Raw genomic sequence first — 26,824 nt, forward strand, 5'->3', positions numbered from 1 at the left:
CTGTAAATGTTAATGTAAAGTGTAGCATTAATTATCTAATTACTTTGGCCATCATTAAAGCAGGAATTTATACAAAACAGCCTCTTAAATGCTCAAATATGGATGAAATATAACCTGTGAAATGTCTTTTAACAAAGAGCTATCTGTTATTTCCTTCTGTTTCTAAAACTGAATGTGGTAATACTGGTTGTAGACAGTATTTACACAGTTATTTTACTAAACATTTTAAATATATTATGATCAATAAATATTCTGCAAAGATCTGCTTATCTTTTGACTTTCTTTTTTTCTGCAACACTTCATTATACATGAGCATTGGTCTGCATAAGTTCTAGAGGAATTGTATTTTGCTTCAGTACTCTTTACTAAAGAACATTATTAATCACAGTTTAATCTATTTCATAAATCAGTTTTATTCCATAAAGCAGTAACACTTTAAAAGAGCTTACATGGAGACTGCATTTCAGTATCTCATGGGTAGGGGGCAGCTGTTAATTTATTATCACAATTATTACAATTACAATTAAGAGAATAAAGTGGATCAGAATATTCTTACTGCATTTTGTGTTTTGGTTAAGTGAACAATAAAAATAACCATAAAAAGCTGAGAAGCATGGAGATCATGTATTAGGTTACTAGAAACATGACAGAAAAATTTACACTGCAGTAGAACTGCCAAACTGCGGGCTTTCAGAAACTTTAAAGAAACAGAAATTTAAAACATACTTTTCTAACCACATCCAAATCATAGGTGCCAAGTTCAACTGAATGAATAATTTGTCATGTAGAAGTTTATTACTGCTGAATAATGTGAGAGGAGGGGAAAAAAAAAAAAAAAAAAAAAGAGTTCAGAAAGACTGATTCTAAGGCTGCATCTACTGAGGTGCCATTTGAGAAGCAGGGGAAAACAGAAGGCCAAGCAGCCAGCAGTCACTCTGTGCCCCCAGACAAATACTTTTCAAGGCTACAAACTGCAAAGACTCAAACGTAAATCACTGGGAGGTAATAGACCAGTGGACTCAGCCTCTGGGCATTTCTAAGGATGCTTATTAGAGTCTATGGTTGTGATCCTCCCACCGATCCACTATTTGCAAACCATGCCTCTGAATAACTGTTATTACTTGTACAGAGTCTAATTTATTTTCAGAAGGAAACAAACAAAGCCCAAATCCATAACCAACGAGTGTGAAAATAACTACAGGCACAAAACTAGGGGAAAACACTGCTTCTGACTAAGATGCAGTTACATATTGTTACTACAGAGTAAAGATATTGATTATCTTAAGTCTGGGATGCTATGCTACAGGCAAAGATCTCAACAGGTGCACCTTATCTCTGGAAGAGGAAAAACCTCCCACCCCTTATTCCCTATAGTACAGTAAGTCAACCAGCTTCTTTCTACGATTTGTATACAAAGAACACCCCTTTCTCACTCTAATCAGGTAGACACCTACTTTAATTGGTGGGTTTGTCTCACATCTGTGTATGACTTCTCACCATCTGATGAATTCTCAAAGCACGCAAAAGGCAGATGATGCATCTAGCATACAGCCTGCAGGAAAGTGCAATGCACTGCTGCACTATTCCTACAAACAGCTTGTGAAAGTTATAATGTTTCAGATGACACGAACAAAATATTAACTAACATATGCCTAAAGCAGGATCTTCTAGGGCTAGGCCTAACCATGCCTCACCCAACTTACCTCTGACATGTCATTAAAAATGTGATATTGCCTTTTCTACCTCATAGTTTGTGCTGTACAGGATCTGTCCTGGTGTGACAGTAAGCTCTGTAACCTCAATGTTTCTTTCCACATCCTCATACAACTCTTGATCATATAAATTCTGAACTCCCTAAGAGCTCCTAAATTAAATTCTGAATAGTTGAAAACTTAGAGTCTAAGCTTCCTGTGACTGATACAGTACACAGCAGAAAAAAGCAAGTCATTGCTCTGACATTCTGTTTTCGCTGGGTTGTTCAAAAGAGCACACTAAGTGACTCTTTGCCTGTATACTTTATAATATGGTTGGCTTTTTTCTCTCAACACTAGTTCTGAATGAAACATTATGTCACCTAACCTGAGTATTAAGGATTCTAAGTCAACGATAATCCTGGTTAGACCCAGAGTTACATGCCGCCGACTTTCACTCTAGCTTACATGGGATGGAACTTGAACACAGAAATATCTGACACTTTATAACACGCTCTTTATTTTTATTTTGTATTGATAAAAGAAGTATGCTTAAAACAGTTGGAACAAAGAAAATGAAAAAAAAATAAACACCCCTTTGAATAGGACATTTGAAGACCTTTACCATATTTTGACAAAGAGAAGAATGTGTATTCTCCAACTTTTATGGGTTTAATGATCCTTTTTCATAGGCAGATAGGACCTTTTCTAAGGACAAGGACGTGGACAAATGCCAAAATCTACATATCGTGCCTAGAAATATCCTTAAATGAACGAACAAGATCTTCAATTACAGTGCGAGATTTTTTCTAACTCTTGAACAACTTGAATAAGATATCCATGCAAGCCTAAAGCAAAATCCATTCAATACAAAAAGCATTATCTTTTTACACGTTCACTCCAAAATATTTTAAAGTGAATAAACCCCACACACAAATCATAAGTGTACAGGAAAGTGTAATGATAACTTTTCTCCCAAATCTCAGCATGTTCACAGAAGCAACACTGATGTAAAAATAAATTAATGAGATCAAAAGCAGGCTTCATTAAAGTCACACTACAATAAAATGTATATGTTTTCTAAATCATCTTAGTATGTTTCAAAAATTCTACTTTTATTCACTTCCTTTAACAAGTTTTAAAACTGATGACAGGCTAAGTCTTCATAAACACACAACAGGGGTGACCATGTAATATCTTGTTAAAAGCTGTTTTCTTACAAGAAAAAAAGAAATTAGTTTGTCCCTTTGTTTTCTCATATTTTTTCCAAGCTTTAATTTTATATGCTTTTTTCTTTTTTTTTTCTCCTGATTTTTATCTATGGGAGGAAAAAAAATCCAAAAAATCTAACAATCAGGTAGAGTTCAAAACATGAGGAGAAATGGATTTATTTAAGACAGTTATCCATTTTAATAGAAAAGGAATAGCAATGCTGTCTATTACACTGAGAAAGTGTAACTTTTTGAAAAGGGGATAAATAGGAAGCTAATTGATTCTAATTCTTTTCAAGTATAAAATCAAAACAAGATACATGGAATCATGTTTTTACTTACAGGACTGCAACTGGCAGATCATTCATGACATCCTATGAATGATATGCCAGTAGTATTCAGAGACTTAGCAGTGAGAAGTTGCATCTTTCCCCATGTCTCATGAATGCTCCTGACAACTTTTCCCCTAGATTTAAGAAAGGAACATAAACAGTGAACCCTAAAATTGCTGTGTGGTGGCAGAGAGGAGATGAAAGGAAACAAGTAAATCAATTATTTTGGTTTAATTACCTGCATAGTTGTCCAAAGGGGAAAAATTGGAACAGACAATAAGAAAGAGTAAAAAAAACCCAAATGATTTGCATATAATTTTTAAAATTGTTATTTAAAAATCTTTATAGTATCTAAAAAAATTATATTGTAAGGAGACAATGCAAACAAAAGCGCTGAGCTCAGATACTGCAAAATACTGGGAAAAAGTGGTCAAAGAACAAGATAAATACAAGTAATGTATTAACCTGGGAACCAGAAAAAAATGTCTATAGCTAGTCTATGGAGCACAGGTTAATTCTGTTTAGAGTTGAGACATGAAATGAATCATTTCAGCTAAAGAGCAGCAGGAAAGTTTACCTCTGAAGCACTGGAACCTCTACTGGAGTCCTCTCACTTGAACAGGGGAATAATTCTCCCTAGCCCTTTCTAGGTATGTTATCTCAAACTTTATTTATTACGTGCTATCCACAGTGTGCCATAGGCAACTTATAATCAGAAAAGGAACTCTGTCTTCTTATTAAATTGAAACAAAAAAGGTCACTTTACAGAAATATGAATTTACAATCGATAAAATTATCTACAAATGTGAAACGTAAGGGTTTTTTTGCATAAAATAAAGAGATAATATAAGCCAAAAGTACAAATTCCTAATGCTAAGATTGTAACAGCCACACACTTGTGCTGTACCTGCTGTGTACAGACAGTACCAAAAAAACTGGCTCAGTCCCATCATGTAAAAAGGTTAAAAAGTATTATTTATTACAGATATTGCAGCAACTGGATGACGTAGATATATTCTGAAAAACTGTAAACCTTGAGGACTGAATGGACAAATCCTACACCTATCTGCACTCCACAGAATTTATATTACACCATACTGAATGACAAAATAAGAGTTTCAGGTGCAACAACAAAGAAGCAAAATAGAAAGAATAATTGTAAAAAATGAAAACACCATGGGAAAAAATAGTGTATTTAAAAAAGTAAAAATAAAAGAAGGTTTATATAGTAAGTTAACGACACAAAGTTTGTGATGATAAATCCTATTATATTACTGAGCTTAAGCCTGTCTAAATTATAAGGGAAGGCGAAAGGACTCCTACCCATTACTCTCCTGACTCACTTTTAAGTGGAGATGTGTGTTTTGGCCTTTTATTCTCTGACAGCCAGTAGTAAAGGTGAGCAGCGGTATCAATCTCGTGGAAAGAGGGAGGATTGGAGAAGGAAATATGCAAGGGTTTGCAACTGCATCTATAGGTGTACATCAAATAGACAAAGGAGAAATACAAAGCTTAGGTTTATATCACTTGTGTTTCTCCCTCTAAAATAACAGTAACATCAGTAAAGCAGGCAGATAAGAAGAAAAAAATAATCTTGTAAACAGAACAAAATATGCAAACAGTTTAATTATAGAAATACTTGCCTATCTAATGTCATTTAACTGTTAAGTATTAAAATTTATACCTTTACAAGGTACTACAGAGGAAAAGCAAGCATGTTTTATATGATGTTTATTGTGTTATTCATCAGTTTTGAGATTAAATTCCCACTTGAAGTGTACTGTGGAAAAGTAAAATTGATTTCCTCCTCTGGTAAATAAAAGTAAAGCTATATTCTGCCAGCTCCAGGGGCATCAGCAGAACAGTCTCACCACTGTAGCTATGTGTTTGTCAGCGTTCTGTTACAAACAGAGCTGACAAAGTTCATGAGGGGGTAACACAGAAGCTCTCAGTCAAGAAGTACAGAAAGATTGAGTTCTTTTCAGCAATAGGCAGAGAAGAGGGAAAAAAAAAAACCCACAGTTATTTGAAATGTCCCTAATTCTATTGCCTCTTTGGTTCTTGCTTCCTTGGGAAGTTTGCAGTGCATGAATTTTTCATGGAACAAAGGCTGAAGGAAGTTCTTACTGAAAAAATAAACACGACATCTACAACAATAATATTGACAGATATTTAACTTCCTGGAACAAAGAACTAAAGAAAAAGCCACTTCCAACACAGGTTCCTGTTGTGTCCGTGGCAATTCAGTATAACACAACACATGACAGTTCTGAAGGAATTGTTTTCTTCCACTATGTAATACACTTTAAAGGCTATCCTATTCTTGAGAATCATAAAACAGGTAAGTTTTATGAACACTGGATTTTTCAAAAAAACAATTCAATAAAAACCAACATTGCCATACAAAGGAGTTATGATCTCATCTGAATGGAGGCAAAGTGAGTCATTAAGAGGAAGACATAATAAAAGCCAGATTTCCTGCTCAGCTTCCTCTGACCTCTGTTGGCAGAGCTATTTTCCTCTTGCGGTAAAAAGTGTGCCTAGAAATTGTTCTGCCCACTATGCAAGCTCTATCAGAAGAATACAACTGACTTGCTTGTACAGCGGGAAGGATCACGTCAGGTATGCTCATCACACATACTCGACAGTTCTCTAATTGCAATGACTTATGGGGAGTCCTCCAACGCAGTTTAAAAATCTCACTCCCAACAGCAACCCAGCATTAAGTATTGCTTAAACCTTGCTTAATCACCTTACTAATCTTTGATATAAAATATAATCTTGTCATGATTAAAATACTATAGAAAATTGAATGATCTTAAGCCTGATATGCTACTATATCCACATCTGACACCTTAACACTAAATTTCCTGACTTTTACCCAGTTAAATAAGCTCCTTCCTGTTATCCTAAGATAACATCTTGTGAGAAAACCCATGCCTGAATCATTATTTTCTATTGAGAATCATCTTACACAGCCATATATCAAGACAAACATTTGTTGTTATTCTCTAACACTCTCCTACTGGGTACCTTACATGACTACTGACAGGTTTGAGATTATTGTGTTGGAACCTATTTTTGTGTGACAGCCGCAGTGCAGATACTTGTCGATACACTGGTGTTGAATGCTAATCACTACTACAGTCTCAGAACAATTGCCAGCCACGTCACCTATCACTAGAATGAACAGAAAGGACTTAACTGCCTTATCATGTGCTTTGTGCTTCTTGCTGGAATGGCTAGAAACCACTAGGGAATAATAGGCAGGATAAAATAATTATAAACCAGTAGGAATTTCAAGGGTTAATGATACAAGCAGTTCTAAAAGTCACTTAAGGAACTCATTACTCTTCTTCATATATGCAATTTTAATGCTGTTCAAAAGAGATCTTGATTATTTGTATGAAAACTGAATTGAACACAGGTTATGAATAAAATGCATTAAAAGATGTAATGTGCGATATAGGCAGGACACAAAGCATACATTTCCCTTCACTTGTATATTCAGTTATATCACTTGACAATATTCTCATAGAACAACTTTCTCTAAAAATAAGTATTTTTAGCTATTAAAAAGTCATTTGAAGTTTATACGCTACACTGTAGTTTTGATAATTCAAAAATTCATAGAACAGATGCAAGTAGGTACTTCTCTGATGCTAATTAAACAGCATGCTCAAACAGTATTTCCTGTAAATAAAATCACCTCTTCCTTTCTCTCCAAATAATGATCATCAGGGCATACTCATAATTTTTAAAAAAAAAGTGGGAAAGAAGACACAGAAAAGAAAAATAGTAAGAACGCTTTTTAAAAAGATCTGTGTGCTCAACATTTTCAAAACCTTCTAATTAAAATACACAAAATACTAAAATTAAGACAGAAATAAAGGCTGAACAGAGTGTTCATAAAATAACCCTAGCTGTTGGCAAAGATTTTATCTTCGTCATTTAATGATGATGAAGCCAAATAACTGTTGCTGGAATGGTAGCAGGCTGCTGAAGGCGGCTTTCAAAATGAAGTGAGGGATATCGCAATTTATAGTTTTCTTAGTAGTTCTTCTGTCTGCACAATTTCTCTCTAAATTTCATTACTTTCTGTATTAGCTGTCCCTTTCAACATAGTAATGTGTTGATCAAAGATATATTGCTTTAATATGCTTGTGTTCTGTTGCATGTTAAATTGTTTGGTCATACAGCCAGAAAGTTCTAAGCGGTTCACAAAATATCAGAGGATCAGTAATTAATAACAATGTTAACTTCAGGGAAAATTAGCTTGTTGTGAAGAAAACTTTTCTGGTACTTGATCTAATTTGTGCAAGATCTGATAGAAGTATTCAGCTAACTTAAACAGATTGTGTGTTAAAAACTGTTAGTACATACTGAATACTTACATTATTTGAACACAAAGTACATTACATTTAACAGTACATTTGAAAAATGAATGAAGTATTTATTAAGCATGATTCAGTTCTAAAAAGCATGGCGTGAAGTAACTAACAATTTTCATAGGGAAGGCAAAAAGATACACAGTATGATTATTTGTGGACATAATGAACTGGATATATTTTTTTCCAGTTAAAAGAGAAATAAATGAGTGTAATTAAAATCCTGCTAAAAGCACAGTTTATGCATTTAAAAATAACACATGAATTAAACTTACTTAGATGTGTTTAGTATGTTTTTAGAGAGACTTAATTTTACTTCATTCTTCATCAGTAAGCTTTCATTTCAAATTAATTTTTTATTACATATGTTATTCAAATAATGCCCCTATGTTACTGTCCACAAACACTTTTCAAAATTCTCAAAGTAAATAAACAAATAAAGAAGTCTGTTTGCCATTCCTAGGTTGATGTCCAGCTAGTTAAGCATGGTTTTAGGGGTAATTCCATTAAAATTTAGAAATTATCCAGGAAGTAAATACGTGTGTGCATATATACATAAACATACATATACCAAGAGTTACTCCGTCTACAAACACACCAGTATGTATCCTTGCTATTTATCAACTCAAATTTTAAAAAGACTGTTTTACAAGATACTTTGCTTTCATCAGAGATTTAAAAAAAGACAACAAAACAAATTAAAAGAAGAAAAATGTTTTCCATTCAATTTACCAATTTCTAACGAGTTAGATATCTATGGTTATGGGTGTATATATGTGAATGAACGAATAAATCCTTAACCCACCATATCTTTTTCTCCAGTTTGCGAGCTGTCACCCGTGAAAAGTATGGTGTAGATGGTAGGATGATACTGTACCTGATTGGCTCTGGAGGTGGTCATGGGATCAGATGGAGAGGACTTGGTGGTAGTTGGGGAAGATGGCAATGTCTGGGAACAAAGCAGTTCAGGAGCAAATCAACCTTTACAAGCCTTAGACTGAACAGTTAAAAAAATAAATAAACCAACAAAAGTAACATAACTAGAAAATTAAAATAAATAAAAAATGCCTAAGACAAAAATCTTTCTCCTACTCATTGGAACTTAATGGAATTTAAAGTCAATTGGATAAATAATGCATGTAAATATGCATGCTTATGCATGTAAAAACAAATTCATGACTTGAAATCAAGATGGTGAACTCACAGAAATACTCAAAAATATGCTGACCACATGAGGAATATATTCTTTCCTCTCTCCTCCTCTTGGGGAAAATGAAGACTAAACAAAAATTCCAGCAAGTTCAATGAGCACACTAGAAACAGTTATCAGTCTACGAACAAACAGGGCCAACGTCTGAAAGAAGTTAGAGACATTTACTTTGGCACCTTATAATGCACCATTCTATAACACGGACTATAACCACCAAACTGTGCTCCTTATCTTACAACAATTACACTGATGCTACTGAGTTTTTAGCAATATACTAACTGCTAAAATATTCATTGATCTTTTTTAATCAAGAGGCAGGTGAAAAAATGTAAACATCAATCTCATGATGGATGAACATGCAACTAATATCTTTACAACAAATTACTACAATATATTTATGATTAGAGTTAAAAATGTTCATTTAGTTGAGCAAAGGTTAATAACTTATCAGGCCTGTGTTCAAAATAAACACAAAAAAGAATTAAGAGTCATATTTATTGATCATGTTTTCTAAATAATATACATACGCTTAACATTAATTCTTGAATATATCAAAAAAGCACTGCTCTGTTTAAAATTTTTATATACACATTTCTCCTTTAAAGCATTAGATCCTGACAGAATAACTCTTATTTTCTCTTTATAAATGTAGTGAAAAATGTAAAATTCCAACCTTCAAAACATAACATACAATACTTATTCAAAGCATGTTTTTTGTCATCTTTGTCATATAAAAAATATTATAAAATATCCAAAATTACACTACTTTAAGAAATAAGATGTTAAAATGCTATACAATGTGATTTATTATACGGTCATATAGCTACTAACCAAAACTATTTAGAAATAAATGAAGCAAAATTTCACACTTTCAGCAGTTCTGTTACTTACAATCATTGACAGTCCCTCATAAAATAGGTATACATACTTTTGCACTAAAACTCTTAATGCATATGAGAAAGCTGGGACACTGTGAATGCATAAAGTCGTGTACTAGCAAAATATGGGCTTGTACATATGCACACACAAATATTTTAGCTGTATGTTAAGCAATACGAATATCCATTTTTTTTCATAGTTTGTACTTAAACGAGCAGCCAAAACAGGAAAAAAATATCTTTTTTTTTTGTGTTTTCAACTTATAACTCATGTTATAAAACAATAAAAACAAAACTAAAACATATACAGCCAAAGCACCAACTGAGACTATTTCAAAAGGCCTAAGTAACAAATAACACAATGTATAGGGCACTATAAAAAATATGTAGCTTGGCAAAATGTTATCAGTCAGCAGACGCTATACATTGTGAAAATCAAGACAATTATAACAGAATCTCCCACGTCTTTCTGTACAGAACATGGGTTCATTTGCGAGGGTGTAGAATTATTTAGAAAAAGAAATGTCAGATTCCATGATAGTACAGGGCTAACTCTATTCAATTACAGAATTATACTTTTGATTTTAGTGGGGTGATACAGTATCTCTCTTACCAACGTCTGAATTTGCAATGAACTGATTTTCATCATTTAAACTAATGAGAAAAAAAACAAAAAAAAACCCCAACCAAACAGAATGGAGGACTGCAACTTATCCCAATAGGTTTTGGGTAACTAAAAAAAAATTGTTACTATTCTCCAGCAAAATTCTGAAAATATATTTTGACTAAAATATTTCAGACATCTGATAGCTTGTGTGATCAACACCACTGCTAACTAGGGCATACGATATTGTGTATTGTTTTGGTATGCTAGTTTGAAATAGTAGTTTGAAAAAATAGTTTGTTCTTCACAGGTGTTACCAAATCTAACTACTGATTTATAAGAAAATACATAGAACACTTCAACATGGAATAATGACCTAATAACTGATACTACAAGTAATTTAAGAAACTGGAAGCATCTCAGTTTTTGATTCATATCAACCTTCCTAAAGCATAGAAATGTATGGCTGCATTTCAGGCGACTGTTGAAATATAACATCTGTTAAGTAGAAGTATTTCACTATTCCATTTTAGCAAAAGCTTGTTTAAAATACAATGAAAAAAAAAAAGATAAAATTTAGAAGCAAAACAACTGTATTAATGAACAAGAATCAGGTGTGGGCATACACATTTTTTTCCAAATATACATATCAATGACAAAATACTGAACGTAGCAATAATGTTTTGTGGTTTTAGTCTTTTTTCTTTGTATATCAGGTTGTTTGTGTTTCAGGCTTAATCTCTCTTACTTAGTTTACTGACATAACTTTTATTTTTTTACATATATGTAGACATATATATATATATGTATATATAAAAAAGAACTGACAGCATTCTGTAAAAAATCATCCCTTTTCATGCTTCTGTATAATTCTGGAGATATTAATTTATGGAGACACACCTATTTATTTCTCCAATATTAAAGTAACACAAAGTAATTTCTCAAATATAAAAATGAAACACAGGCATTTTGATTTTGTATTGCATTTCCACTGGCTGATAAGTAATTTATTGATACACTCTCAATTGCTTTGCAAGAACTTTTAGGCAAAATTACTTCTTAAAGGAAGTTGGACAGAGCTCAATAGTTCTGATTTATTAAGCAGCATAGAATAATTTTTTTAAAATTTGGCAAGTGTTTTGCATTAGGTAAGCATTTGAATTCAGTAGTTATTAGGCTTCTGGGAATGAGACGTATAAAGTGATTAGAAATCATAAGATGAATTTACATTACAGAGTTGCAATTTTTGAGACTGAAACATACGTACTATAATGGAAGCTTTCCTGAAATTGCAGGTTGACTGCTGGCAAGGTTATAGCAAAAAAGCCAGTCAGAATTTCTACCACACATCACTTCTAAGACTCGCTGGGGTTTTTTAAGCTATATCTTGAATAGTATAGTCCAAGCCATGGAAACTGGTCTTGTCTGTTTTCTCAAATATTATTTCCTATTATTTGTGAGACAATGAATGGAAGACTATATTTACAGGTAAGAGAGTGTTGTTTGTTTTTACTTTAAACTTCCAGAACAGATGTCTGAGAAAACAGATTTTAAGTAACAAAAAAGGAACTTAGTTTTAGAAATAAAATTCTGTTTGAGTCATATTTGAGTTGTACTACTTTCTGAAAGTCCAAGAAAATACTTCTTCCTTGTGTTGCTCACAAGAATTGATTATACTGTGAGAGACTGCTCTCAGGCTGCACAACATACTAAAGGGTGCAGAAAGATGGTCAAAGCATCACACTTCCATGCTTCATATTTTTGAGTAACAGAGTGAAGATATAGCTGTATCACGCCAGTATACTCCATCTCCACAGTGTTCCAAAAGGTCTCTGAGCCCTCTTTCAATGACTTAATGAATTGCCTAATGCAGAGCTATGTATAAATGACAAAAGTCACATTCATATATATATATATACACACTAAAAAAATTTCAATACTTACACCCTAGATAATAAATATTGTACTGAGACAGTTAATTCTTGGTACTTATTAGTATATTTATATACAGAAGAGTAGAAAGAAAAGGCAGAAAATTAAATACCATTTGAAAACAGGGTTAGAGACATGAAAGCATATAAAGAACATACTTAAATATGAAGATGAAGCTGCATTTACAGCTTATCATTTTCTAGTTTCTCACTACAGGGCTTGACAAATGGGAAATCTTGGTAATAACATTACTCACATTACATTACTATTAATACTAAGCTAATACTGAGTTTCAGTCTTGCATATATTAATATTGATGCTTTTAAATCACTGAAATTAATGTGATGACAGAACTAACTTCCTTAAACCAATATTTTAATGCACTTGAAGAAAAGGTGTTACCTTTTGTGAATTTTATTAAATAGTTGAATACCTTCTGCAGCTAAAATGAGAAACAGAGAGCACTGCAAGGCCTCATTTTGCTGAACAACATAAAAGACTGACTTACTAGACTTTCAACTGTATCAGAGATGAGCCTTTCTAAACAGACCACTTGCTTTGCTAAACATATTGAGTCCTCTTTTCATCTGCTGTGAACTCCTTTAATTTGTAACTTTGGCAAATGTTTCTCTTCTCAGTGGTGACTGTATAAATAACACATTTCAAAAATAAAATTTGGAAAAAGAAATAATCAAGCACTAATAATTTATTTACAATCCAGATTGTAAAAAGGATACTTTGATGACTTCAGTGATCTAATTTTACTTGCTACCTTTTCACTTCTGTAAAGAACAAATAAAATACATTCTGACAATATTTCATCCTTTTTGCATTTGGTTTTGCTTTTGTGTAAAAGAATACACAGGGTATAGGGCAATATAAAAAGACTAAGAAAGCTAGCATACATAGATGGAATGCTTAGATACATAGATGGTGTTTATAGAACTAATTTATCTGCATTTATGAACTCTTGGGGACTTGTCTCTGAAAAAGGAAAAAAGTATGGTAAGTATGATGTAAAAGGAAGACTGTCTCGTGTTCTGTCTAGGGACAAGAAGGGGTAAGGAACTTCAAGCAAACCAGCAGGTGCATTTGGATCATCAGAGCAACTCCGGATGCAGGGAATGATTTAGGATGAAGAATACAGTAAAATGGACAAAGAATAATCAGGATATTCTCTTTCCTCAAAACTTGTCACAGTAACACAGAACTACTACATGATCTGGTACTGTTATATGGAAATATCAGAAAACTCAAGTAAGTAACCAGACACAGGCATCAAAACACGTAAGATACAGGTCTAAGATTCGTGTCAAAAAACCTCAAGTCCTAGCAATGTTGAATGCTTCTGTTCATCCCCCAAAAAAATCTTCTATTCGCATTCTGCTTTTGAAGCACATACAATGAAGAGTTAATCATCAGCTACAGTTAATTGTGTTCATAAAACACAGTTTTACATACACATTCAGATTATATCTAACACTGGTGAAGTGGAACAGAAAATCAAAACAGTGTTCTGGCAACAGAATTAAGTCAAGGGCACATGAGGGTCAGGATATAGTACACATATTTTTATGGAATGCTAAACTTTTGCCATGGGATCTAATGTATAGAACTGTCTCTAGTAAATAATGGCATTTTTTTTTGTCCTCACAACTTGCAAACACACCTGCATATCTTATTATTCATTGCAGAATGGTAATTGGTGAGATTCTTCACCTATGTTCAAAAGTGAAAAAAGTCTATGAGAAGTTGTTGACTAGATGAAGAGAGACAGTGATCTACAAAAATACTTATTATTATTTATCTCAAGTGAAAAATGTAGAGTTATTTTCTCATATTCTGGAGTTTAGTAAGGTTCATCTAGGTGACAGATTGTTGCCTTAAATGGATGATAAAAAGAAAGGCTCATCAGAAGGGAGAGGCATTTTAAGAAACAAATGAAGGTTTCTTAAGGAAGAACTTGGGGCTGGTGGATGAAAAACTGAATAGGAGCTGGCAATGGGTGCTCACAGCCCAGCAAGCTAATCGTATGCTGGTCTGCATCAAAAGAAGTGTGTCTAGGAGGTCGAGGGAGGTGATTTTCCCCCTCTACTCCACTCTCATGAGATCCCACCTGGAGTACTGCATCCTGCTCTGGGGCCCCCAACATAAGAAAGACATGGACCTGTTTGAGCGGGTCCCAAGAAGGGCCATGAAGATGATCAGACGGCTGAAGCACCTTCCCTATGAGGACAGGCTGAGAGAGTTGGGGTTGTTCCGCTTGGAGTAGGGAAGACTCCAGGGAGACCTTATAGCATCCTTCCAGTACCTGAAGGCGGCCTACAGGAAAGCTAGTGAGAGACTCCTTATCAGGGAGTGTAGTGATAGGATGAGGGGTAATGGTTTTAAACTGAAAGAGGGTGGATTTAGATTACATATTAGGGAGAAATTCTTGACTGTGAGAGTGGTGAGACACTGGTGGATGCCCCCTCCCTGGCAGTGTTTAAGGCCAGGTTGGATGAGGCTTTGAGCAACTTGATCTAGTGGAAGGTATCCCTGTCCATGGCAGGGAGGGTGGAACTAGATGATGTCTAAGGTCCCTTCCAACCCAAACCATTCTATGATTCTATGAAGTCTACTGAGTCTTTATAGTCTGAATACCTCATATCCTGTATTTAAAAAAAAAAAATCCTCCGTTTAAGCCAATATTTTCAGATCTGTATTCTTAAAGTCAGGTTCTATTTAAGCACTTCAAAATAAAACCTTTTATTTAAAAATTATGAACATTTCTTTTTTTGTTGTTGTTGATCAGAATTTTTGAAGTAAAACTAGTCGTTTTCACTAGAAAAATGTGAATTCACAAATATGAGTTCAGACATTCAGTTTTGCAGGTCTTGAATACAATGTCTGGGACCATGGTTACCAAACAGAAGTGAAAGACTCATGAGAGGTTAATTATCTACTGAAAAAGCTGAAATGAAACTGGCTCCAAGGAAAACATTACTTGGAAGTTTTATTTGTGAAGCTTTTACCCCAGATTTTCAAGGAAGAAATTTTAAAAGCTTTGTCCGCTCTTCGATAGCTAAACATTTCATAGAATCAAAGAATGATTCAGGTTGGAAGGGATCTCAGAAGGCCAAACAGTGCAAACTCCTGCTTAAAGCAGAGCTAGCTATAAGATCACACATCTTTCCTTCTATATAATGCACAGTTCTGCAATGGCCATCTCTGATTCCATGTGCTTCCTGAACAGGCTGCTATACCTGCTACCTGTAAAACAACTGAAAGGGAGAATGAAAATTCAACTAGCATACAAAGAAGCTCTAATAGTTTCTGAAGGTGATGTGATAAGACCACATTATGCAGCCTTTTCCACTGTTGATAGGAGCAGCTATTAATTTAGAGGTGAAATTTAAAGCTTTGTATGCTAATTACAACATCGAAACAGCTCAGGCTCCTGATCACTTTATGAAAACTGTACTCTGTTCCCCTGGGTTACAATATGGTCTGAAAGAGTTGGTGTGACGCTTCAACAAATAAAGAGAGAAAAGGGAGGTTAGATGCTCATAGCAGTTTCTAGGAAGTAAAAGGGCACGGGAATCAGTTGGTTATTGTCTAAATGATACGTAGAAACAGCAGATGGCTGACTCTATAAAAAGACTGCCTATGTTATGTTGAGATAAAAGATGCAAACATTAGTCAATTAAATATCTATCAGGCCTGCTTGGAGGAGAGAACTAGCTGGTATCTACTACAAGTCCATAGGATTAGGAGATGTGGAAAAATGCAGTGGAGAAGGCTCAAAAGGAACTAGATAAGACTTGTTTGCAAACCTTCTGCAGCTGAAAAAGCTGAAGTTAGACCAGATGTTTGGATAGTGACTTCCATTAGTAAGGAGAAATGCCAGGCCATACTCAGCCTCCAAGTATACCCATACCTTTCCTGAAGAGAGGAAGTGTAGCAGTCAGCAAACGGTTTACCTACTGACTTTCTTCACTGAAACTGTAGCCAGAAGATACTTCATTTCTTAGCTCACTTCTCTGAGGCGAGCGTCAGTAAAGCAGCCCAAGACAAAGAAATGACAACAGAGAAATGAGAGCTGCATGCTCATATGGACATGGGTGGCACTGCACGGCTTCAACTACAAGTATCTTCATTCATGGGGAGAAAACCGCCTTTGCTTTTTGGTGGAAACAGGTAGAAAACCAACAGAAATATCTTCAAAGATCTTAATAAAGGTAAAATTCATTATTTCAAAACAACTCGATCTCAAATGCTAAGTCTACTTTCTTCAATCTACAACGTAATACTTTGGGTGCCAAAGTTCTTGGGTAATACTCTAAGACAGGAAAAAACATGTAAATGTTTGTGTAGAAGAAGAAAATGTAACTCATAAAGCTTATTTTTTGCCAAATTCAAAATGACTTGTGTTATACTTTATCTCGACCATTTTAATAAAATTGGGACCTGTCTGCTACTAAAAAAAAATAGCAACACGAGAGTTCTAGATCACGATTACCTGTTATAAAATATTATGCTTTTGATTTCTTAAATACAGGTATTATATCTTTCATTAAGATACAGGATATTCTGACATTGGATTACTTCACTGCAAACTCTAAGAGCTAAGCTAACAATTTCACTTCTTGGTAAAAGTAATGGATTTTAGATTTATCGAGTCAATATTTATAGTGTATGAATCTATCATGAATAGATGTTGCTTCATTAAGAGAGGGGTTAAACAATTCATTGTGGTTAATACTGCTCAACATATGCGCATGCATATCTCCAAATATTTGCAGTCATATTATCACGCACCTGTATGTATACAGGTAATATATTAAAATTTTAAGATATAGAGCCAGTCACTAAATAATAGTCTCATAAGTTATATGTTGTATTTAGTCTGTGTCTTAACTTCACTAGCAGCAGCTCTGGTCACTAATCCATCCCTCCAAAATTTAATTTAACATTCCAAACATGGAACTGTGTTTTTAAAAAAACAACACACCCCAAACCGACCAACCAAAAAAAAAAAAAAAAAAAAAAAAAAATCTGAAAAAAAACCCCTCAACTTTATAAATAAGTTTTCTGGAGAATTACTCTGAACATGCTATACCAACTTCAGATACAAGACAGGAAGTATTTAGGCATGTCACTAAACAGCTCTGTAATCTAGTTTCTCAGGATCTTACTGACTTACCTAAAAATTAGCTTCACTTCATTGCAAAGGGGAAAAACACTTTTCATTGTAAAAGAGAACATTCATTTCCCTTTGGGTTAAGAAGTATTGGCATAAAATCTAACATTTTATGAGCAGAAAAGCCATTCAAAACACAGATCTCTTCAGCTTTCTCCCTCTATCAGGCATAATCATTGTCATGTCTAATAACTGAGAAACTAATTCTATAAAATTGGGCTTTCCTTTTTAGTATTTCCTTATAAATTATCTACGGTATTATTTACACAGAAGTATTGCATATACAGAAAAAACAATACAGCAGGAAATATTAGAAATCATATACAATGGCTTAATGCACAGTTTCATCCATCTAAAGAAGTCTGATCATTCCTACCTCATCCTGTTCAAACACATCTTCATGCAAGCATTCTGTGTATGTCACTATATACGAAGTAAAGTAATTGCATACAGTTACCAAATTACTTTATAGGACACTGAATCTTGCTAGTGTAGAAGGATGAAACAATCTTTTCCCATATGGGAGAGGTGAGAAACTAAAATCTATCCTATATAGGATAGAGAGACAAGACAAAATTTTACTAACCCTCACTCATTTCTTTCTTCATCTTTTTCTTATTCAATACAATGGAAAATAATTTTAAATCCCGTATGACACATATTTCACATTCTCCTTACAGGGCAATTTCTTTAAAAATCAAAATTGTTCGTGACAATGTAATGAACTAAAGAATACTAGACCAATAATACCTTGCAAATATATTTTGCATTGCCCATAGATTTTGGAAGAAGTCAGCGTAAAACAGGCAAAAAGATGCCAAGAATAACATAAAATGAAATTGTAGAAAACATCCCAAGTAAATAGTATTTTCAAGTTCTCACAGGTAAGATTTTAAAGTATCTAATATAGGGTCTAAAAAACAATTAACATTTTTGTTTTTATTTTATATACATAAAAGTAGGAAACATTCAGTTATCTGTTTTAGTAATGCTAAAGATTTACAAAAAGGTTGATAGTTTAAGATTAAAATTCAACGATCTTTAACTAAAACCTAGAAGTATATTATCACCTTATACAGTAAACAAAAGTATATCAAAGAAACACATTAAAGCGTGGCATTGAAACTCATAAAACACTGTCTAAAAGAACTGCTGAGAAACATGGAACACATAAGTACAAGGAAAAAGAGGACCAGCAAATTACTAAAGGGTAAACCAACATTTTCTTAAAGAACATGTTATGTTGACCCCTTGCAGCCTTAAAGTTTTAAGACTTCTAAGGAGCTGCTGTGACTCTATTCCCAACCAAAAACTCACTTGTTTGATGCGGTCTGGATTAACAGTGGTCTGAGGCTGTAGAATGCTGACAGGCTCTGTCTTGGCCACATTTTGAGGCATTTCTCGAATCTTCTCTGCAATGAAGCCATGAACTGCATTTAGTGCTTCAACTGTTCCCTGGATCAGACACACCCGCTCTGTAGTACCTGCAAATACCAAAAGTTGATCTGAATAAAGTAAATTCTTCAAGATCCCACAAACTGCTTCAATTATGGTATAAAGATGGCACTCAAAAGCAACCTTGCAAAACCAACTAGCAATACCTCCACATAAACACACAAACAAGAGATTTCCAACATAACATACTGATGATCTGGAGATGTTTTAAACAACTCCTATTTGTGTAGATCCTACAAGCACATAACTTTCCAAGTCAATCTGGATAATATAAATTAGAAGAAAAAAAAAAAAAACCCAGACACAAAAAACCCAGAACAAAACCATTAGGCTTTGTGGGAAATATTAGCAAATATGGTAAGTACGTGTGGAATACATGTCTTTTAAATTATTTTGGCCTAGTTCTAGATTAGTCTAAAATATTGTACCACCTTAAGGTAACAGAAGGTTGAACATAATAGCCAGTATTACAGAGGCAGTTAGAATAAGCTTTTGTAATGAACACCTGAACTGCAAACACATTCATTTAGTGTAGACATTATCATATCATTTCTTAAAACAGCTGCAAGTTGTTACAACAAGATCTTTCACGGCCAACTGATCTCATATATTTGAGTGTCCACTTTGTCTTTTTTAACCTTCCTACCTTACAACATCCTTGCAATAACTGCAATTATTTACTGAATACACAGAGTTTAAGCTGTCTTTAATGTGATTTAGCAGTTGGAAATTATGAAAGTTTGTACCAAATAAGTAGTCAATACCCCATAAATTACATTTCAAGAACTCTGTTTAGAGTTATGCTGAATACTGTTCATGCAAGATATCTAGACTCCACGTGACCATCTTCTAAGCATCCATGTTCTAAGGTTGTGGGAAAATACTATACACTTGTCAAATAGGTCTGATAGGTGAAATAGATATTCTCCTAGGCCTTTGGTGGCAATGAAACAGAGGAGGGGACACTTTCCCACTGTACTCATTTGTAAAGATAGGACAGATGCTTAAGAAAAACAGGCTTTGAACGCATTCCTCATTCCCAAACTCTGCAACAAAGTGTAACCCTCTGTTTCTTGCCATTTCAGTTTTGCCTCGTTTTCAGTTCTAACCATTCTTCTCTACACTGTATCATTTCGCTTAACTCTCCTCTCCAGTCTGAGGCACATTCTTCTTGTATTGGCTGTCACTCCCTCTCCCTTATATCACCATTACTTACTCTCACCTTTAATTTCACTGACTCTTATAATGACTTGCCTGTCCCTGTAGCCGGGAGAAAGACAGTCTGATGTGCCACGTTTATCTTGTCTTTTGTATGCTACCTCATAGAATTTGCAGTTCTATGCAGATTACCAAACATTAAATAACTACCATAGCTTTAGTTATAATTCTCTAGAAAGGTTTAGACAAAGCCTACATTGCCACGTAACCCTTTTCCAAACTGAAATTGTGCTGTTTGTGTCACAAAAACCACACCAGTCCTTATTTATTTTCTTAATTAAAAACATCTATAGCATGGCCAAAGATGGATGCAAAATTGTGGAAAAGTACTTCATTTTTTTTTTTTTACTAGGGTGGTTTTAGATGATTTTGTATGGCTTTACTGTACAGCAAAAAAGGTTTTTTTACATATTGGGTTACAGCTTGATACATCCTCACTAGAGAAAGAATATAAAAAAAAAATGATCGATCCTAAGGATAAAAGTATGATACTGCACTGAAACAATCCAATTCTATATTCCACATATCAAACCACTTAAATAGGTTCCACAAAATCAGTTTTGACTTCAAAAACAGGATCTAAAAGGAGCTGGAAAAATGAAACTTAAAAGGGAGTATTGTAGTTTCCACTTTTGTTCTGCAGAAATACCAAAACAAGACAATCTAGATGTCCAAGTAAAATCGCTTTGAAATTTCATGTAGTACATACTTCCACAAACACATTCTGTACATTTCCAACATACCAAATTAATGATTTTTCATCACTATGTTTCTACCTTTAAATACCAGTAGAACAGTTCTACTAACAGAATAAAATTATAACATGAACTATCATGATATTAATGTATTCCTGAAACACAATGATATTGCCATGTAAAGATATGTCAGATACGTATCTCTGTTCAATGCCAGTGCATATTTGGCTTCAAGATTACAGGAGGGGAAGCAAAATAACACATTTGAGCCATGGAATTACCACAAAAAATAAATATAATTTTTGTCATTGACATGTTCCTAGTAAATATTACTGACATAATCACACATGAATCTTTTCTGATGAAAAATTCATTCACTCTACCTAAACATCTACAATGTTAAGAAGTGGTAAATACTAACAAGTTTGCAATGATTTCTGAAGTTCACAACATGTTAGTTGGCCTCATTACCATTGTACAATCTGCACAGACTCACAGGCAATACATAGATTACAGAAATGTACCATGGAGGTAAGTAACCTCCTCCCTAAAATTCCCTTTCTATCAATTTTATGTCTTTAGTAATATCTACTGTTATCAACTCATCTTATGATATGCTCCTTACAACACTGCAACAGCCTTTAACAGAGAATAGTACAGTAACCTTAGTCATCTGCAAGAAAAAATTGGTTTTTATTAGTAAATGCTTCTCGTCTGCTTCTGTGGATGATCTCTAAAGATTAAATATTTCATTACCTAAAGATGAAACAGCACACTAAGAGCCCTGCCTGATCATTAACTTCATGTATTCATGTACACTTAAAATCTTTCAAAGACTTTTATCTTAAGAAACAGTATCAGGCAATACTGAAATTCAACATTGTGGAAGAAGCTCTGCAGCTGACAGAACTGACAGAATGAGAAACAAACATTTTTTTTTCTCTATTACAATACGTTATTTAAAAATAAGAAAAATAGGATTAAAACATATCAATCAATATTTCTTAAGCTGTCAGGTTAATAATCCTTGAGACAAAATATAAAGTTAAAATGATTATACTCTTAACAGCAAGTTATACAAGCATCACAATCAAATTCATATTTCTCAAGAGCAAGATTTTTAGAACATTTATGCGACCCGTTACAGTGTCTTTTCAACAAATCAACTTCAAAACACAGTTAATTTTTTTTTTTTTTGCCAAAACACTCCGTCAAAAAATGGAGTTTGAATAACAAGTGGAAGTCACCACAGAAAATGAAACTTGGTTCCTAGACAAAGCTTTCTTAATGCCTTTTCTTCCTACTTGTCTTCTTCCCCCTTTTGCAAACAACTCCTGTGGTTTCTGTGTAAAGCAATCCAGCTCTAAGCAAATGCTCTGGGGAGTCTTTATGCCACAGTATTAATTGTCTCCTAAATGATGAGATGTGATGTGGATTGATCAATGCAGCTAATGCAAGTGTTCTCTAGGTCAGCAGACAACACACTGAAACAAAACACAGCTCAGGTTACATCCAAGCTACCAGAGCCTAATCACAGAATTACACAGAATGCTGATACAGAAAGCACTTAACAGGGATGACTACTGTCAAAACATCTGAAAGGAAAACAGTCAATGCTAAATAGGAATTTCATTAGACTTGACACTAACTGACTAAAGAGTATGCTACAATCAGTGTTATTTTAGAAGGTGTAATATAATAAAAATATGTTTTATGTCACACTATGGACCAAATACTCCACATTTTAGTATGTATAAACCAGGATGCAGTAAACGGAAATCACTGTTCCATGAAAAAATACAATAGTGCAAAAGCACGTTTTCATGTAGAATAAGATACAGGTTTAAAGTGCATCACAATAGTAGCACATAAAGTACCCCACAATAGTAGCACATTTTCTTCGAGGGTTACGTCAACAAAAAAAAAGGGAAAAAAAAGTGTGGAGAAATTGTATACATGTACAGTTGGGAATTGCTTTAATCTTCTGAAGTGATGTTGTCATATTCCTTCACACAATTCTAAGAGCTTTTCACTCAGATAACAGAGTATAATAATTTACAAGAGTCACCAAAAGGAAAAGTGCCAGCTATATGACCAACCTGTATAACAAAAATAAGCCTACGAATCACTAAAGTTGGTGAAATTTCTGTAATTTTAAAAGCTTTTAGGCTCCATTAGTGTCTAAAGTAAAGTGTCGCATTATTTATCATTTCCAGTTGTTTAACAGTTACATCCACTCCTTTTTTCACATTTCTGCAAACAAAAGCTCAGCCATCTACATGCACACTTTTTATTATATGATTTTCAAAATATGTATTTAAAATACAGATCTCATTTATGAAATAGCTGACTTAGAGAAAGTCAAACTACCAAATACCAAATAATCAGTGTCTTTGCTTTTTTTTTTTTTGTGCAAACACAGCCAATATAAAATTATTCTATTTTTTTAAATTATTTACAATTCAAATCGGAGTTAGGGTCATGCGTTGTACATTGTCTTTTACATACGAAGAAATAAAACATATACAAGAGAAGAATAATTGTGCCACAGAAACTGACCAAATGTAGAGTAGGTTCAAAAAAAAAAAAGAAAAAAAACAGAAAAAAGATTTTTATGTATGTTCTCATTACTAAAGTCCCTGACAGAAGTTTGCATATGGTTGCAAAATAGGGAACCCACTATCTAAATACAATCTGCTGATGATGTTTCTACAATCATTTCATGTTCACTTTTTCTAAGAAACCCAAGAAACTACTCAGTATTTGTATGTGCTCTACTTTTCAGCATGTAAAATGTGGTTTCTTTCCTCTCATATCCGAACTAAAATTCCATTTCCATGTGTATGTTTCAACTTTTTCTTATCAAATAAAAGAGGCAGAACATAATTCCACTAAAAGCCTGCCTGTACTGCTCATCAACAATACATTTATAAAACTAATGGAGAAAAAATGAAATCTTAATCAGTTTTTTGTTTTGTTTAGCTTTTAGGGGGAAATTTTTGGGGCCTAGTTTTTTAATATGAAAACACATATGGTATGGGAAAGTGGTGGAGTCACCGTCCCTGGAGCTATTTACAAGATGAGTAGATGAGGTGCATAGGGACATAGTTTAGTGGCGACTTGGCAGTGTTAGGTTTATGGTTGGACTTGACGACCTTAAAGGTCCTTTCCAAACTAAATGATTCTATGATATAAAATACTCTTTTTCTCTGCAATTCCATGAGAGAAAGAAAGATGAAACCATTAGCAGCCATCAGGCAATGTAGAAGTAAGTAAAGAAAAACCTGTTTTGAAATCTAATAAGTTAGTAAGGGCTTAAAGCTAAACAGCTTGCAATAACTTTATTTTAAGCATTCATTTTTCCTTCCATCTCCTTTAACCACCTAAAACTTCACTTCTGGCAAATATCCTTGGCAACTACATCGCACTAGTTTTATCAAGAACATTTTAAATGCAGTTGTGAAACTTCAGAACAACATACCACAAGATTTTTCTCTGAGGTTATTTACTTATTAGACAACTAATACAGCTTTTAAAGCAACCTTCTAGAATAAATGCTAGAAGATGCAACAGGATAAAGGACGCTGATGCTTTCAATGTTTTTATTTCTATACTCAACAGGCATATATCTATATATGGTTACCATTAAACTTATTAATTGTTTGCTTAAAGACTCTGATTCAATGTGTAAGAGTTCTACTGTATTCATAGAAACATTCACTAAATGTTAAATGTGCTTCTGTATTTTATGAACCTTAGTTGGAATGTTTTGGGGAACGTATTGTACCTTCCAGAAAGGACGGTCAGGCATTTATATGACTCTATATACTTTTCATTGGGCTTTTACATCAATCTTAAAGAGCATTTGAAAACCTAGAAAGTACAATGTGTTACCAGCCCTGGGTAATCCCAATACATCACTAATTAAATCTCCTTATATTTTTCCAGTGCACCATGACAATTTGTTCGACACTAAAGGGAAAACCTGACAGAGGAGCCAAACCTAAAACCTTAACTAAATAAAAGGCTGCACTACTATCTCTCATCAGCTGATTTGCATTAAACTTTTTATTTGACAACTTGCAGTACAGCAGTCTACTAACCCTAACATCCCACACGTTTATTTTTGTGACCCACAATCAAACGGCCTGTAGAGTGGGATTCTATGTAACACTGCCAGTGACTGCTTCAGCCTAAAACTGATCTTGCAAAAGCCCTTGGTAAAACAGGACTGTGCTTTGATACCATTCGCTAAACATTTTCAATAATGTGCTTAACATGAAAATCAGATGAACTCTTCCTTGCATGTAACATTTCCTGTCTACACTTGCATAAAACCTCAGCAAATGAAAGTCAGACAATAAAAATGTGTTTTACTCAAATGCATTAGCAGTATTTCACAACACCTTAAACAGGTATGAAAAATCTTTATCATATAAATGACAAAATGTACATAATCTAAAATGCAACACATAAGAACATCCCACATACGTGTAGCGTCATAGAAATCTCAACAAGATACTTTTCTACTTTGGTCCTTGTCTCCCTCTTGTCCTTTTACCTTTGTTTCTTGAGAGAGAATTAATTGATCTTAATACAGAGCCTCAAACCAAAGCTTGATGATCTAACAGACTTCCCAAACTGAAAGGGGAAACAAGGGCTGCTAGCAATTCTAGAGCATTGATGTTCTGCATTTGTTTTCATCCAATAATTTTGGAACTGTTTGCACAGAACACTGGCACAAATAGGGAGTAAAACTTAACCTTCCTGGACTAAAAATTAAAATAGTAATTTTAATAGCAATTAAAATAGATGAATAAAAGAAAAAATAAAACTAACTAAATGGAATTTAAAATTGAAAGGAAATAAATATCGCCCTGTAAGAATCTTCTTGACATCTCTGTTACGTAACCAGAGCATCCTTAATTTTCATTTTAAATTTCAAGATTACTGATTGGTTGCATTAAGCTTAACTAAAGCTCCATTCTTCTTTCAGAGAGAAATAAACTGTTCCCTTTAAAGTTTCATTACTCCTCCTGAAATTCTATTACTGTTTTCTGCAGCTACATTATACTTCACATGAGTCAAGCATCTAATAAAAGCAGAAAGTTAGAATAAGTGGTCTATTTCTTGAAACACATTGACAGATGTGATGATTACCAAGCACGTGCACCTATGCACAAGACTTGCTGAAATGTGCAAAAATACAAGCTAGAACTTGGGGTCCTCTAATATCAGTCCTCTAATATTTTCTTATCAGGTGTTCACAGGAAGCCTTAATAGCCTTAGCAGAAGAAACAGACTGCTGAACTCATACTGATACCACATCTTTTAGGTGTGGCATATGGATAGCCATGCACATATATGTGCATATACGTACTCATACCCACATATATACCAATTTGTTTTACTTTTATTGACTATGTGAACCCTTCACTAGAATTCAGATATTGAAATGAATCAAGTTTAAAAATTCTTTAAAATGTATGAACTGTATGAGTTCTCAGAGTTATATGAAAACTTCAAGTTTACAGTCCATTGTGCTCTGGTCACAAGAGTGAATTACATTAATCCAAGTTTAACATAGTTATGAGTCTGAAGAAATGGATTATTCTCATATGAGAGAGAAACCTTGGAAATTAAAAATATTTAAATAAAAGGAAAAAACCCCAGACCTCTTAATTATTAAAGGCTTAGAAGGGATGATGAGTCATCTCACAAAGCAAACAATCCCTTGAATATAAACCGTTTTGTTGCGTATCAGCTAAGGATTTGATGATGATTTCCCAAAAATTAAATTACATAAAGAGAGACGAGGAATTACTGATTATTATTATACTGTTACGTGTAGGCAAGGACTATAACTACTTTTCTTTGTTTAAGAGTTATTCATAAAAAACCTGTAGATTCCATTGCAAAAATTGGTAAATTTCCCCAAAACCAAATGCAAAGGCCAGAGATTTTGTCTTGCTATGGTTTTATAAAGGACTGTTACTTAGATGAGAAACACTCAGAGAGAAAGCACATG

General features: G+C 33.9%; 1 protein-coding gene across 1 annotated transcript in view; it reads right to left on the reverse strand.

Annotated features, from left to right (window-relative positions):
- The window catches only part of NOVA1 (NOVA alternative splicing regulator 1), a 158,187-nt gene that overhangs the window by 19,055 nt on the left and 112,308 nt on the right, over window positions 1-26,824 (reverse strand). Inside the window, exons 3-4 of the mRNA XM_068399649.1 lie at window positions 18,746-18,912; window positions 8,500-8,571 (exon numbers count right to left, since the gene is read on the reverse strand). Of these exons, the coding sequence (XP_068255750.1) occupies window positions 8,500-8,571; window positions 18,746-18,912 (239 nt within the window). The remainder of the gene's footprint in view (window positions 1-8,499; window positions 8,572-18,745; window positions 18,913-26,824) is intronic.

The sequence above is a fragment of the Nyctibius grandis genome, chromosome 4 (genome assembly GCF_013368605.1).
Source record: "Nyctibius grandis isolate bNycGra1 chromosome 4, bNycGra1.pri, whole genome shotgun sequence".
In the NCBI taxonomy this organism is placed as follows: domain Eukaryota; kingdom Metazoa; phylum Chordata; class Aves; order Nyctibiiformes; family Nyctibiidae; genus Nyctibius; species Nyctibius grandis.